This window comes from Puma concolor, chromosome B4, assembly GCF_028749965.1.
Source record: "Puma concolor isolate L17-30 chromosome B4, mPumCon1.1.hap2, whole genome shotgun sequence".
Lineage (NCBI taxonomy): Eukaryota > Metazoa > Chordata > Mammalia > Carnivora > Felidae > Puma > Puma concolor.
The window spans coordinates 101364391-101380363 of record NC_141673.1 but is presented as its reverse complement, the minus strand read 5'-3'; the positions used below and the strand labels follow the sequence as shown (position 1 = coordinate 101380363).

At 54.1% G+C, this 15973-nt stretch overlaps 2 protein-coding genes across 3 annotated transcripts; both read left to right on the top strand.

Moving 5' to 3' along the window:
• Positions 1–1343: 1343 nt before the first annotated feature.
• On the top strand, positions 1344–7655 carry LRRC23 (leucine rich repeat containing 23). The gene is made up of 8 exons (XM_025930266.2): positions 1344–1636; positions 2123–2298; positions 2384–2493; positions 2937–3190; positions 3842–3972; positions 4606–4742; positions 6377–6677; positions 7272–7655. The coding sequence occupies exons 2-7, from the start codon at positions 2173–2175 to the stop codon at positions 6648–6650; spliced, it is 1032 nt and encodes a 343-aa protein (XP_025786051.1). The 5' UTR covers positions 1344–1636; positions 2123–2172; the 3' UTR covers positions 6651–6677; positions 7272–7655.
• Positions 7656–7970: 315 nt separating this feature from the next.
• On the top strand, positions 7971–15973 carry ENO2 (enolase 2). 2 transcript variants are annotated; one of them, XM_086714184.1, is made up of 12 exons: positions 7971–8096; positions 9270–9359; positions 9836–9931; positions 10076–10134; positions 10425–10494; positions 10966–11099; positions 11334–11556; positions 12614–12811; positions 13680–13881; positions 14418–14526; positions 14687–14745; positions 15034–15973. In XM_086714184.1, the coding sequence occupies exons 2-12, from the start codon at positions 9275–9277 to the stop codon at positions 15101–15103; spliced, it is 1305 nt and encodes a 434-aa protein (XP_086570310.1). In that variant the 5' UTR covers positions 7971–8096; positions 9270–9274; the 3' UTR covers positions 15104–15973. The 2 variants fall into 2 exon arrangements, with proteins under 2 accessions (XP_086570310.1, XP_086570311.1); XM_086714185.1 differs by lacking the exon at positions 7971–8096 and adding an exon at positions 8250–8270.

Below are 15973 nucleotides of genomic sequence, written 5' to 3'. Positions count from 1 at the left end.
CCAACAAGACCCTACCGTTCAGTTGTCTAGCATTTCCAACCTTCCCGAGTGTTTCCATATTTACTTTCTTATTCCTCATGACAACCCCAGGACTGAGGAAACAGGCAAGAGGTGGGGAGGGGGCACAGAATTGCTTACTGAGGGCCAACTAAGTGCAAGGCCATTTACCCACATCATCTCTTTTAAACTTCTAACAATCCTTTTGGAAGTGGACATTTTTATCTCCATTTCACAAATGTGAAAATTAAACCTCAGTAAAATTATATAACATGCTAAGGAACACACAGTTATTAAACGGTAGAGTGGGTTTTGAACCTGGTGTCTCTGACTTTAAAGCCCCTGCTATTTCCGTGACATCAGGTGAACAGATTTGTCTATTAACTATATTACCCAAGCTAGACAGAGTAGGAGGTAACATGTCCTGATTTCCAGCCCACTGCATCTTCCATCAGATCACTTTGCATGTTATATAAAGTCTGTAGCACACAACTTAACAATCACATGATATCTTACCTTGTTGCCCAATTGTTTTTATTTATATTAGATTCCACAGATTGGTACTATCTCCTTTTCCCCTGGCAGGAATTGTGTCATAAATAGTAACCTCCTTGAGCCTTAGTTTCCTCTTCTTTCAAATATCTATCTCACAGGACTGGTGTGAAGATTAAGTTATCACTTGTGAAGGCATCTCACACAGCCCACAATCTCTCCAGAAATATTTCTTGAATCTCAACTTCTTTTTCATCTCCTTCAACAAGTCACACAGGCCTGAGTACCTGGGTATGCTTGTATCAGGTCTTGTTATTTATATAACAGCATTCGATGAGGAGTAGTTCAGTGGGCACTTGTTGGATTTTCTCCCTTACTAGCCCCCAAAGGTTTGCATCAAACCAGTCCAAGATATGAGGAAAAGTGAAATGCTCCCAAACTGGGTTTAGCAATCTACAGTGTGTTAGCATAGATTACACTCATACTCGAACCCTGTCAGTTGGTATAGCTAAGCCTATTTTACAGATGAGAAAATAGTCTTAGGTAAATTGCTAGTAAACTGCAGATCTGCCAAGACTCCTCAACACAGGCCTTAAGATACATTGGGCCTGGGCTCCTTCCACTCCACCAAGCCACCTTCCAAAGGCCAACTAAGTGCAAGGCTGGGGTGGGGGTAGAAACCAGACCACCACGTACTTATTTCTTGCTCCTCCTTCCCCTTTAGCTCCCGAGGATGTTTCATTGCAATTCACAGTACTTTTGCTTTGAGGATGTGCGGTCCCTTTAACGTCTTGAGTGACGTACGAGTAGCCCCGCCCATCTCCCCTCCCCACAGCTCTGTTCCAAGCCCCACCCACTGCTTTTGCCCTGCGCCAATTAACGCACTTCTGCGGGTGGGGAAGCTGGCCCCTCCTTACCTGGCAACTGGTCCACTTGCTCCCGGGCAGATTTTCCATTCAGTTCGTCGTGGTCCCCTCACGGCCCTCTAAGCAGTTGCCCCGCGGAAGTAGCCAAGTGTTCCGCCCCCTGGTTGCCATAACAGCAGTACGCGACGCCTCCTTGCGCCTTTCTCTTCTTTCAAAGCAGTCCTTCCTGGTCGGGGCCAAGACCCTCTCCGGAACCTCATCTTTAGTCGAGCAGAACCAGGGTCTGCGCCCCTTTGCGAGCGAAGGATTGGGTGGGAGGGTTGGAGACGGCGTCAGTCTGGTGCCCCAGAGGGGACAGGGAAATGGGGCTAGACGGGGTGGGAAAATTCAAAGAAATGAGTGGATCAGGTGTTAGGGATGGAACGGAAGGAAGGGGTGTAGGAGGCTGGTAGGAGAACGTGGCTTAAGGGGGAGATGGGAAGAACTGGGTAGAGGACATTCAGGGAGAAGGGAGGGAGAGCTACTAGAAGACAGTTGGGGCCATTGTGAAGGGTAGAAAAAGCCTGGGAAGGCATCCTGAAAGGAGACAGGTCCTTGGTGGGAAGTCGGAAGCGGAGGTTGGGAGTCCAAATGAGACGCTCACAGGGATGAGGAAGGAAGCACGGTTGGGAGGAGGTCAGAGGTCAAGGGTGATGGGAAGGGGTACCCTGTCAATGGAGGCGAGGGAGCTGAGGGCTGGTCAAAGCTGAGGAGACGTTCTTTCTCAGGAGGAGCACTGAGCTTCATTTGACTCCGGAGCCTTCAGCCAGGAAGAAAGATGTCAGATGAAGATGATCTGGAAGACTTCGATGCAGACCAGGATGATCTGGAAAAGGAAGAGGATGAGAGGGAGACAGAGGAGTGGGAGGACTACAGGAAGGAGGGAGAAGACCTCTCTGAGGAAGTGCGAGCATGGGAGCAGAGGGGTACTAGGGCAAAGGGATCCAGTTGGGCTGGAAAGGGATGCCTGACTCCACTTCTTCTTGCAGTGGTTGCCCACCCCCCTCACGGAGGACATGATGAAGGAAGGGCTTTCTTTGCTCTGCAAGACGGGCAATGGACTGGCTCATGCTTATGTCAAGCTGGAGGTTAAAGAGAGGTGCCTTTATGGGGGACCAGAAGAGGCCTGAGGTTGTAGGGCCCAATTTCCTTTCTCATCCTCTTTCTTGGGTGCCGCAGCTGGGAATTTGGATCTCTCTTACCTTGGCCAGTGGAAGGGAAGGGTAGAATTTACTTTTCTGGAGCCCTGTGACTCCATCAGAGCTGGCCTGGGGAATTGGAGGCTGCGAGGGTGTGTCGGGGGATTCCTCCTGGACTCCTTCACTTGTCCTTCACAGTGTTGGTTCTTGGCTCTCCACCAAAAAAAGGTCCCTGCTCACTGTTAAGAACCCACCTACCTTCTGTCCCGCTTCCTTACCACTCCCATCTGTCACTCAATCTTCTCTCCATTAATAGGCCATCTCCCTATTGCCCCCTGCTTTAGCACCTCTGTCAGTCCTTGCTGGATTCTTAACCCTAACTCTGGCCTTTGCCATCTCCTAGGGATCTGACAGATATCTACTTGTTGCGTTCCTACATCCATCTGCGCTATGTGGATGTTTCTGAGAACCACCTGACAGATTTGTCCCCGCTCAATTTCCTTACACACCTGCTCTGGCTCAAGGCTGATGGCAACCATCTGCGGAGTGCCCAGCTGAATGAACTGCCCTACCTGCAGGTTGCCAGTTTTGCCTATAACCAGATCACTGACACAGAGGGCATCTCTCACCCTCGTCTGGGCAGCCTGGATCTCAAAGGTGGGTCCTTAGGTTGGGCTACACGAGATTCTTTCTTTCCTCGCGTGTGGCCAACAGAAATGGGCAGCGAGGTCTTTGGTTGTGCCACAGAGCAATTTTCACTCATTCATTTATTCATTCCGACATCCATTATGATTTGTTGTGACATTTCTATGTGCTGGAGATGTAGCTGTAAACAAAACAAAATCCTTACTTGCATGTAGCTTCCATTCTGGTCAGGGGAGACAGACAACTATCAATGAACATAGTACATAAGCAAATTTATATAGTATGTTAAGAGGCAATATGTGCTGTTGAAAAGTAAATTAGGGTAAAGGGAATGAATAGAGGCACAAGTGCAACTTCAAACAGGTTGGTAAGGACAAGTATCATTGAGAAGCTTGATATTGAGCAAATATTTGAAGGAGGAGAAGGAGTTAGCCATGGGGATTGCTGGGGATTCTTCAGTCACTCCTCAAAGGCTTGGGTGAACATGTCCATTTGGCCCTTGTACTACCATACCACTTGCCCCAGGGCCCCGGGGTGTTAACTCTGGAGCTGTCCCTCCTCATATCCACCAGACAGGAGGATGCAGAGGCTCCCAACATTCAGGGTCTCCTGCTGAATATCTGGAGTGGCCCTCTGAGCTCCTAATACCCTCCTGCTCCTCAGGTAACCGCATCCGCATGGTGACAGGTCTGGACCCCCAAAAGCTGATCAGCCTGCACACCTTGGAGCTTCGGGGGAACCAGATAGAAACCACCCTGGGAATCAACCTTCCTAAACTGAAGAACCTCTTCTTGGTAGCTCACTGGGTTAGAGGGTGGTTGGTGCAGGAAGGTGGGCACTGTTCTGGGGGCCAGGATGCCTGGTGTCTAGGAGGCTCAGCTACTAGCTTCATCATCATCGTGATAATTTGGTATCATTTCTTGAGCCCTTAGTTGGTGCCAGATGCTTTGGGGACGCCAAGTTAAAGCAGACAAGGTACTTATCACCTAGCAGGGCTGATAATACATAATGCATAGGAATAAAGACAATTTGCTTTGATACAGGCAGTAGCATAATTTGCTCTAACTGAGGCACAGATACCAGGCTAAGGCAGCCACTTAAATGTCATGTTTTTGACTCTTGAGCTTCTTCATTCGAGGATAGTGCATTTCTCCTCAGTGGAGCCGTGGGGACTCTTGGGCCTGGGGGTGGGTTGAAGCATCTCTCCTTAATCAAGAGGTGGCTTTGGTGGGATGAGCAGTAGGGGGTTACTGCTGACCTTTCTCTGGACTGGAAGCATCTCCTAGTCTTCTTTACTCTCTACACAACCTCTACCCACCTCCACTCCCCTCCTGCACTCCTTTGTCTCCACTCTTAGGTTGCCTCTGACTTCTCTTCCCTGTCCCTGCTACTTTCTCCCAATGTATGCACTGTATCCTGGGGTCTAGGCCCAGAACATGCTGAAGAAGGTGGAGGGCTTGGAGAACCTAAGCAATCTCACTACCTTGCATCTTCGAGACAACCAGATTGAGACTCTGAGTGGCTTCTCCAAGGAAATGACATCGTTACAGTATCTCAACCTGAGGTATGTACCCCCTCCAGGCCCCACCTTGCCCCTACCCTGGACCAGGAGCAGCTTTTGACCCCATATTCCTCCCTGGCCCCAAAGTCCCAATCCTAGTCCACTCCCAGATTCTCACCTCAACCTTCATCCTGATCTTTACCCCTCCTTTCCTTACTGTCTTCTGCATTCAGTCCTAATTGCAACACTGAGACCTTTATAGCCTGAGACTCCCGAATCTTTATTCACTCCATCCACAGTTCTTGAGAACATGCTATATGCCAGGGCTTTGTGCTGTGTTTTGGCAACATTTAAAGGAATCAGAGACGGTCCCTGTCCTCAAGGGACTCAGAGTCTGGCTCCAATTCTCTTTTCTTGGTCCTATTCCATGTAAATTTCTGCTGCCCTTCTCCCATCTCCGGGACCCTTATTCCCCATCCCATTTCCTGCCTCTCTTCTCCTGAGCCCCACCTATAAGGGATGGCTCCCTTACCGATATAAAACACAAGATGTGCTCAGATTTGAGGAGAGAAGAGTATTTGAAAGAAATTCTCTAGATAGAAAGGCACTAGGGATCAGGGGGTGATTTTCTTTCAGCAGCCCTTGTCTGATGGAGGATTTCATGTGTGTTTCTTTAAGCAAGATGTAAGGACACTGCCTCCTTAGTCAACATGGCCAAATTCTTAAAGCTGGCAAAGGAAAGAGAATCTCCAAGTAAAGAGATGTGATTGCACCTTGAAGGTCCAATTCCTGCCATGGCTTCTGGAACAATCTCTTGCTAATTAGTTCTGCCATATTGGTCAGGCAGGGCTGGGGCTACAGGGTGGCGGGGCGGCGGGGGTGGGCGGTGGGCTCCTTTCCTTTAATGGTCTAGCCTGAGATAATGGACCCTCCTCAATGGCTGTTAATTGGGGTTGTTTGGAAGTTCAGTGTAGTGGGGAAGAGGTAGCTCAATGACTGGGCAATGGAATGCACAGGACAGCCCAGCATGAAGTGCAGTGGGAGTAGGGCTCCCAGTGAGAAACACCCTGTGAGGTGTAGTCACCTCCGTTGAGGTTAAGGCTGAAAAAACAATTAAACCTGATTTCCTAGAGGCATGAGACAAGAACATGAAAATAAACATATTTTATGTTTAATGAGGCACATTAGGAGATGAAGCTTGTTCTTCAGGCCAGGAGGCCCCAGACCGTCTCTAGCTCTAGGCTCCTTCCTGAACGCAGCACCCACATTGCACCACTCACCTCCGTGAACTTAAAGCCCAGCTCCTTGTCCACTGGCCTGCCTCCTACTTGCTAACCTTTGACTAGGTAGGATTGATAACAGAAGAAGTTTGGCTTTGCAAGGGAGATGTCCCCCCTCCCCTCCCAACTACAAGACAGGGCTGGGACCTAGCTTTGCTGCTCCAAAAGGACAAATACGACTGGTGCATTACAGAACAGACCATGGTGCTCCCAGGTTCCTGGAAGGGCAGAGGCAGGACTGGAGCAGGTTGGACAGACAGCCCCTCTGCTGCAAAGCTCGCAATGCTGAGCACGCCAGTCCGCAGAGGCAGGTTCTAGGGAACCCGGTGGGAGATTCCCTCAGAGGCCCCATTCCTGGGAGCTGGCCCCCAAAGCGCATTCTGCCCCAAGGTGAATCCCTCCTGACCACTCCGGCAGGGGCAACATGGTGACCCACCTGGGAGAGCTGGCCAAGCTTCGGGACCTGCCCAAGCTGCGAGCCTTGGTGCTGTTGGACAACCCGTGTACAGATGAGAGTGACTATCGCCAGGAGGCCCTGGTGCAGATAGCACACCTCGAACGCCTGGATAAAGATTTCTACGAGGAGGAGGAGCGGGCTGAGGCTGATGAGATCCGTCAGAGGATGAAGGAGACCCAGGAGCAGGAGGCTGAGCCTGAGCACAGCTTCAAACTGGAGCAGTCTTCCATGTAGCAGCAGCTCTTTTAGCCTCCAAGAATAGTAAGGAAGCAGACAGAGAGGCAGGAAGAGGAGGCCAGGGGTCTGGCAGCCAGGGGAAGAGAAGCTGCTATGGGAGGAGGTGGCTGAGGCAGGGACATGGCAGGAGAACCCTTGGAAAGACCAGAGTTAGGAGTCAAGGGGTGTCTCAGAGTGAGTAGAGAGGACCAGGAGGGCTTGGGAGGAGCTGAGGAAAGGCTTAGGAGAATACATTAGGGGAGGAAAAGTAACCAAAGAGAATCTGGGAGGCTGGCAGAGATGCTGGTGGGGGGCTGGTGGCCACGTGCGACACACAGTGGAGATCAGCTGGAAAGGATAGGTCTGGGGTGTGGTGAGGGGTAGGGGGAAGGGGTGGAGGTGGTGGTTGAGGATGGAAGCTGGGGGGAGGCAGGGGAGGAAGATCTTGGGCTAAAAATCTGAAGCTAAAAATAACAGGAAACAGGGGTTCTGGGAAGAAAGGAGGGAAAATGAGGCAGAAAGAGACTGGGGAGGTGAGCCCAGGGAGGTGTGGCCCCTGGGCACCGGTGATGGGGTCACAGGCAGCACGGGGAATGCAGTAAAAGGCCCAGCGGCTTTACTTCTGTCCTCTTCCTCCAGGAGATTAAAGACACTGGCCCTAAGACCCGAGAAGACTCCCAGTTAGGGGGGCTTCCACGTTCACCCCCCTCATCCTGAGACAGAGCATGCCCTCTCTTGCCTCACACCTGGGAATTCATCACAGCTTGCTGTCCAGGCTCTGGGTGGGCACCTGGGCAGCGTCCGGGTGGGCCTGAGCCCTGCCTGGAACGTGTGTGTGTGTGTGTGTGTGTGTGTGTGTGTGTGTGTGTGTGTGTGTTTGGGTGTGGCAGCCCTCGGGCAGGTATGGGAAAATCAGGCCTGGATGGGCCCAGGGGATGCTCCTAGAGTTGGCTGCAGAGGAGCTGCGGAGGCGGCTGGGTGTGTTACAACAGTTCGGTTTTCAAATAAAGAGACATTTTGATACTCTTGTGTCTGACTAGGGTTGTGAGACACCAAGTCTGTCATGGGCTTCACTGGTGTGAGGCTGTGCCTGTTACCTTCGAGGGGGGCAGAGCGTGGGTGTGAGCGCGCGTGGGTGCTGGGGGCCAGGTCCTGGGTCGCCCCTAGCCCCTCCCCCATAGCTCTCCCCCGCGCCCTCCCCCACCCCGCCCCCCACAGGCCCCCCACAGGCCCCCCACAGGCCCCCCCACCCGCACTCCTACGTGCGCCTCCGCCGGAGGCTCCTGACTCATCGGGGGCTCCGGGTCACATGCGCCCGCCCGGCCCTATCGGCGCCTCCCCCCGCCCGCCCCCCGCCCGCCGCCCGGGAGCCGCAGCCGCCGCCGCCGCCGCCACCACTCCCGCTCTCTCCGCGCCGCCGCCGCCGCCACCGCCATCGCCACAGGCTGAGTCTGCAGCCCCGAGGTGAAGCCCCAGCGGGCCCCTGCACCCCTCCGGCCCCCTCCCCTCGCCGCCGCGCCCCCCGCCCTTTCCCCTGGCCTGCGCGCATCCCTCGCCCCGTGGCGCTGCGCACCTGCTCAGTCATCTGCACCTCCCCAGGCACCCTCCCTCCCAGGCCTTCTAGGACCGCTCCTCTCGGTTAGTGGCGGTCGCCCCCTCCTCATCTGGGCGTCAGGTCTCTCCGCACCTGTTTCTAACTGCGCCTTTCTCCACCCTTGCCTGCCCCTCTCCCTCGGCCCCTCTCCGCCTCCGGTTCTGTCGCTGTTAAGTTCGGGGTCTCCCTGGGCTGTGCATTTTTATCCTGGCACGTCCCTTGGCTTTGCATCTGGAGAAACGTCTTCTCTTCCCATTCTTCAGCATCCCTAGACTTCTGAACTCCCCTCTCTCCCCCTCCTCCCCCATACTGCCCCTCTCCTTTTACATTGCTTCTAGCCGCTGGATGGGGGAGGGATGGGAGGAGGGGAGAATTTGTCTAGGGGCTGGCGTGGGGTGGGGGGGAAGGATGTGCCCAGCGTTGCCTCTCCCCCCAGATCTCTTTTCCCTCCCCGCCCCCGCTGCAACCCCCAGGGTCTGAGGGCTTCTCCAGGACCCTCTCCCCAGACTTCTCTACTGTTCATCTCTTGGGAAGAGGAGGGACGTATGTTTAGGAGAGAGACTGGGATCTTGGAGTGGGGTTGGGGGGTGTTAGGTTGCGGGGGAGGAGGGCTCTGGAGGAGAGGCCCCAGACAGCCCATCCTCTTTTGTCAACAAGGAGAAATGCAAGTCTGGCAGCCATTACACTCTGAGATCTGGGGGAACCCCACCACGAATCCGCTGCTGGAGCTACTGAGGGGGTCGAGGGAACCTCTGCTAGTGCCCCTCCCTCCTCACTGCGGTGTCCTCCCTTCTCACCCGTTTGATCCTACCCCGCCCCCCACTGCAGTGACCTCCCCTTCCTCACTGCATTGACCTTCTCTCCCCGTGGGGTGGGGGGGATCCCTTCTAAAGCCGGGACTGCAGCCAGCTCCTCCCCACCCCCCACCCACTGCAGTAACCTCTTTCCCATGGCTCCCAGTCTCTGGCCCCTCCCACTGATCAGGCTCCACCTCTCTAAACCTCTTATCTTTCTCCTTCTTTTCCTTCGACCCAATAACTCAGCCATCATGTCGATAGAGAAGATCTGGGCGCGGGAGATCCTGGACTCCCGTGGGAATCCCACGGTGGAGGTGGATCTCTACACCGCCAAAGGTAGTGGGCAGGGCATGGGCCTTCCCACAGCCCTCAGGCTGGGTTTCCCCTGGCTAGGGAGGGGAAGCTGCCTTGATTCCCAGTGGGGATGGGGTGCTGGGCCAGGTTCACCAGCCTGGACTGTGGGGGTTGGATACTTCTTGTCCAGCGGAGCCCAGATAGGCTCATCTCTGTGTTCTATTTTATGTATGGGATATATCCTGCCTCCGCAGGCCTGTGTGTGTACCTGTGTGCGTGTGTGCATATGTGTGCTGCCTGCATAGCTTCATATCTGTGGGTTCCTACTTGTGCTTGTGGGACCTCAACTGGGCAGATGAGGCCCCTGCTTATGCTTGTGTGTGTGTGTGTGTGTGTGTGTGTGTGTGTGTGTGTGTATGTTAGCAGTGTGGGGATAGGTTAGAGCTAGAAAGCTGAAGGAATCCCTGGTCCCTGTAGTGTCCTTCTCTGTCCCTCCTTATTTCGTGTCCCTCTCTCAGGTCTCTTCCGGGCTGCAGTGCCCAGTGGAGCCTCCACTGGTATCTATGAGGCCCTGGAGCTGCGGGATGGGGACAAACAGCGTTACTTGGGCAAAGGTGAGGCCTTTTCTCTTTTCCAGACTCTCCCATCCCTCAGCTTTATACTCCCACCTCACACCAGTCCACAGCCCCCTTCTTGCCTGCGCCCCACTTCTGGCCCTTCCCAGCCTGACCCAGTCTGGCCTCTCTGCCTCTCCCCAGGTGTCCTGAAGGCAGTGGACCACATCAACACCACCATTGCTCCAGCCCTCATCAGCTCAGTGAGGCCTGCTCTTTGCTGGGGGCGGTGGTGGGCAGGACCAGGGTCCTGGAAGCAATCCTGGATGAGGGGAGGAGGGAGAGAAGGGAGATTCCTCTTGGGAATCATACTTCTCGAGGAGAGTGTGGGGAGACTCCTTCCCCACCCCTGCTCCCAATCCAGACAGGCTGCTTTCACAGACACCTGGTTGGCTCCTGGCCAGCTGTGAGCCTATGTGGGAATGGGGTGGGGCCCTCTGCCTCCGGGCCCAGCCTCCATCCTGGCCTGGGGTGATGGTGACTCTGTCTACAGGGTCTGTCGGTGGTGGAGCAGGAGAAGCTTGACAACCTGATGTTGGAGCTGGATGGGACCGAGAACAAATGTAAGCCAGGGCTGGGAGAAAGTGAGGAGGTGTGAGCAGGGCGGGTGTGTGGAGCAGACAGGGCACTGAAGGGGCCAGTGCTGTGGGGACTTCCTTCGGAAGGCTGTCCGGACTAGCCCACCTTCCATTCTCCTCTTAAAGCCAGAGCAAGAGAAGAAGAATTTAACCACAGTAGGAGGGAGTGACATTAGACAGAAGAACTTTGCAGCGTGAAGGGGGGGAGCTGGCAGGGGACAGTCTGGCCTCAAGATGTTTAGAAATAGGTGGAGCTGTCTGCCCTTTCCCATTACATCGAGTGTGTGTGTGTGTGTGTGTCCTGCTATTTTCAGGAGAGGACTGATGAGGTGTCGCGGGAGTGGAGAGGGGAGAGGGGATCTCTTTTACTGGCTCCTTTTGGGGTATATAAGTGGAGTCAAGGGCTCGGAAATTTAGGGGACATTTTGCTCAGTGCCTTCCTCTGTAATCTCCCAGCCAAGTTTGGGGCCAATGCCATCCTGGGTGTGTCCCTGGCCGTGTGTAAGGCAGGGGCGGCCGAGCGGGAATTGCCCCTATACCGCCACATTGCTCAGCTGGCCGGGAACTCAGACCTCATCCTGCCTGTGCCGGTGAGCACTGCGCCACGCCTGTGCCTGTCCCAGGGGTGGGTGGGGGGAGAGCATGAAACCTTGTGAAGAATGATGGGGGTGGGGGGAGGGAGTGCATTGAGGCACCTAAAGAGAAAGGAGGGAGACTTGAGACTTTGAGTCTGGGAAGCTGGAGCAGGTGTGGAATCTTGGGTTAACAACCCAGGGGCAGAGGAGGGAAGTGCTCTGTGACTTTTCTGTCCTGTGGCCCCCCAGGCCTTCAACGTGATCAATGGTGGCTCTCATGCTGGGAATAAGCTGGCCATGCAGGAGTTTATGATCCTTCCAGTGGGTGCTGAGAGTTTTCGCGATGCCATGCGACTTGGGGCGGAGGTCTACCACACACTCAAGGGGGTCATCAAGGACAAATATGGCAAGGATGCCACCAATGTGGGAGATGAAGGTGGCTTTGCCCCCAACATCCTGGAGAACAGTGAAGGTGAGGCCAGGAGCCCTACTCCCTGCTTTAAGTCTTGCTCTGTCCTTGGACATCAGGAAGGGCCACACAGCTCCCCAGATCCTGAGGGGTATGGGTGGGAGGCCCTTGAGCCAGCTCAAAGAGGAACCCATACTGGGAGTGGGTCCCAGAGGGCCTGCCACATTTACAGGCAGGCCTAAGAGGACAGTCTTCACCTGTCCAGCCAGATCTGTTAGCAACTGTAAGTTCTTACTGGAGCCCCTGGGAATGCTGGGAGGTGGTCTAAGTGACTTGGAGGATCCATCCTGGACTTGAACTTTGTAGGATTCTCAGTTTGATGAGATATACTCTACTGTAGGGATTCAATTCTGAGTCTGTCCCATTTCTACCCCCAACCTCTCAGGTCTCTAAGATCCCTAATTTTTCTCTGCTGTGGGAGGAGCTATATAGTGAATAGAAACAATAACAGGAAGGGGCGCCTGGGTGGCCAGTTGAGTGTCTGACTCTTGATTTCAACTCGGGTTATGATCTCAGAGCTGTGGGATCGAGCCCTGCTTTGGGCTCTGTGCTGAGTGTGGAGCCTGCTTAAGATTTGCTCTCTGTTTCTTTCTGCCCTCCCCACTCTCAACTTAAAAAAACAAAACAAAACAAAACAAAACAAAACAATAACAGGAAGTGGCTAAGAGTTCAGGTTCTGGGGTCAAATTGCCTGGATTTGAACCTTGACTTAAGAGTTACTGGCTAGTGATCTTTCTTACTCAACTTCTCTGTGCTTGTCTTTCTTGCCTGTAAAATGGGAACAACAACAGTATCTCCCTCTTAGCACCATTGTACTTAGGTGACATAACCCATACTAAATGATAGCTATTGACAAAAAAACCTGTTACAAACAGAATTCCATTCCTCTGTCCTCTTAGAAGATGGTCTGCTCTTCCCAGACCTGGGACGACCCTAACAACAATTGTAGCCAGGCTTCTTCCCAGCACCAGTCCTGTGCCTCGGCTCTGAATTTCTTTCTTTTTCACATTCCTCTTTGCCCACCCTTCCTGCTGGTGATCCCACTATATTCCATCCCCAGCCTTGGAGTTGGTGAAGGAAGCCATCGACAAGGCTGGCTACACAGAAAAGATTGTCATTGGCATGGACGTCGCTGCCTCGGAGTTTCATCGCGATGGCAAATATGACTTGGACTTTAAGTCTCCTGCTGATCCCTCGCGATACATCACTGGGGACCAGCTGGGGGCCCTCTACCAGGATTTTGTCAGGGACTATCCTGGTGAGAACAAGGGCTATGGGAGGGAGGGCAGCGCAAGGGTCAAGGGGCAGGCGGGGATGCGTGGGGCAGCCTGGGACCTTGTGGGGCACTGACTTAGGTGCCAGGTGGAGGTGTCCTAAGCAGAGCCAGAGAACCAGGACAGGGGCCAAAGAGCCTTCTGCAGGGGCTGGCTTTGTATGTAATGTAAATGTGCAGGTACCTATGGTGAATCTGTTTCATCTGCTTCCGGTCCTGATTAAAGTCGTGTGTCCCGCAGTGGCTGGGATCACGGGGAGGGCTTTGGAAGGAACCAGTCATGGTGAGAGGGTGACTGGGCCCAGCAGGGAGCTTGTACCTATCAGTGTTTTTGACGGATGAAGTTGTGGATACTGAGTGGAGCTGGAAGCGCTGTGGGGGTAGGATGGGAAGGCTGAGGAGGAGCTGAACTACCCTCTCCAAACCCACTAAAGGCTGTGACTCCTGCAGGGAGGAGGCTGGTTTGTGTTTCCCTGAGACAGAGCAAGACATAAATGCAAAATGAGGGATTTAGAATAGCACAGAGGGAAAGCTTCCTGGCAATGAAGGTGGGAAGATGCAAAGGCGGTTATGAGAAAGATCCCGAATGCTTGTTTTTTGGAAGGTGTTCAGAAGGTGTCGGGCGTGATCGCATAGTGGTTAGTGCTCCTCGTTGTGTGGAAGGTTTTCAGAAAGAATCTAGGTAAGTGTCAGGGCAGGCTTATTTCGGAGGCAGGGAAGCAAGGATGAGCAAGGGGCTAACTAACCCCTAAGTTAGCCAGGGGATGTATCCATTTCAGGGAATCACAGGGTGGCTGTTCCTGCCTGATGCAAGCCCCAGGGAGGGTCAGCGGCCCCTCTGCTCTCCCTGCAGTGGTCTCCATCGAGGACCCCTTTGACCAGGACGATTGGGCCGCCTGGTCGAAGTTCACAGCCAATGTAGGGATCCAGATCGTGGGCGATGACCTGACAGTGACCAACCCAAAGCGTATCGAGCGGGCAGTGGAGGAAAAGGCCTGCAACTGTCTGCTGCTCAAGGTCAACCAGATCGGCTCAGTCACGGAAGCCATTCAAGCGTGAGTGTCCCCTGGCTCTCCCCTACCCGGCCCCTGTTTCTACAGGATGCCTCTGGCAAGTGCTCCCAGCCTCGTCCTGGCATAGATGCTGAGGAGAGCGGGGAACCTGCAGTCACCTTCCCAGCTCTTCCGGCTCTGCCCCCTCCACCCCATGCCCTGTGCCCCTCCCAGAGAGCTTCCTGCCAGGTGGTTTTTTTTTTTTTGTTTTTTTTTTTTAGTTTATTTATTTTTGAGTGAACAGAGACAGTGTGAGTCGGTAGGGGAGGGGGGGTGGGGGCGCGGGGAGGGATGCAGAGACAGAGAGAGAGGGAGAGAGAATCCCAAGGAGTGCCCTGCCAGCACAGTGCCCCATGTGGGGCTCGATTTCACGAAACTGTGAGATCATGACTTGAGCTGAAACCAAGAGTCGGACGCTTAACTGACTGAGCCACCCAGGTGCCCCCGGCCAGGTGTTTCTCGACATAGACCAATGTTGGGGCTGGGAAGAGAGTGCCCAGTGTGAGGGGCTGGAGGTCAGTGCTGATGTATGGCTGCAGGTGCAAGCTGGCTCAGGAGAATGGCTGGGGTGTCATGGTGAGTCATCGCTCAGGAGAGACTGAGGACACGTTCATCGCCGATCTGGTGGTGGGGCTGTGCACGGGCCAGGTGAGTGCAAGGGCGATCTTTGTGAAATTGGTGGGTTCTGTCGGGTGGATCTCTCTTTCCAGGTGTTTGCGGGTGTCGGGAGAATGTCAAGGGAGTGTAAGTTTCCTTTCAGGAAGTGAAGGGGCAGCCACTGAGCTGCATATGTTTGGGGATGTTTCAGATCAAGACTGGCGCCCCGTGCCGTTCTGAGCGTCTGGCTAAGTACAACCAGCTCATGAGGTGAGGAAACCTGGGGGATGGGAGTCCGGGGCCCAGAGGGTTAAAAGCTCCGATACTCAGGACCTGGAGAACAGTAGATATCCAGAAAATACTTGTTTTCGAATGATGGGTTTACCCATGGCCTGATTGATGGCTCCCACAGGTCATGTGGAGAAGCCAGGGGATGCCCCTGCTTGGGCCGGACATAGGGACAGGTGGCATGACAGGCTTGGAGAGGATAGGGGCCTCCTGGAAAGAGAAGTGGAATCCTCCTGCGTCCTTATTTCTTTTCTGGCTCATCCCTTCCAGAATTGAAGAAGAGCTGGGGGACGAAGCTCGCTTTGCTGGACATAATTTCCGCAATCCCAGCGTGCTGTGATCCCTCTCCTTGCCTGGAGACCTGGAACCCCTCTCCCATCCTCCTGGATCCTCTCTCTTCCTGTCTTGCTCTGTGATATTTCACCCCGGACACCCCGGCTGACCTGTTGCTCTGTTCCTTGGCTTGTCCAGCCCCTGCTCTGTGCTCTCCCCACTCTGGGCTCCACACTCTCCACTTCTCTTTCCTTTCTATTCTCTCTCCTCAAAAACTGGCCACGGGACTGGGGATGATAAGGGAGTCCCCATGGAAGAACAGTCAGGGTCTGTGTAGAGGTGCATCAGGGCTGGCTGGGGGTGTGTTGAGAGAGGGGCCGTGTGTCACTGTGCTTTCTGCCGCTTCCACACGTTTGTCCACGTGGCATCTGAGCCAGGGAGTGTGCAGTGCCGAGGGGGAGGGGAGCGCTGGCCGCGTGATCATGCCTGGCCGAAGACTTCAGTGAATTATTTATTTGTTTATTTATTGTTCACTCGTCTTGTTCATTAATTCAGCGTTTCTCCACAACTCCAGGGCCAAACCCTGGCCTGACCAGAGGAGATCGCGTGTGTGTGCGTGGGTACTTCATGTGGCCGTAGATTCCGAGATGGCCTGGGGTGGGAGGTCTTGCTGAAAATGGAGCGGGAAGGGTAACAGAAAAGGGACCTGTCATCAGTTCCTTCGTGTCTCCCAGCCCTTAACCTAAGCCGGCTCAGTCCAGAGGTGGGGCTGTGTGCCCGGGGACTCTTCCCCCATAGCTCTCCCCCAGCCCCGGCTTCCCTGTTCTTCCTCCAGCTGCACCCGAGCAATGTCTCACTCCCCTGTGCCACGCTTCACAGTTGCCACCACCTCTGTGGCGTTGAAATGAGCACCACCATTAAAGTCTGAATCACAGTG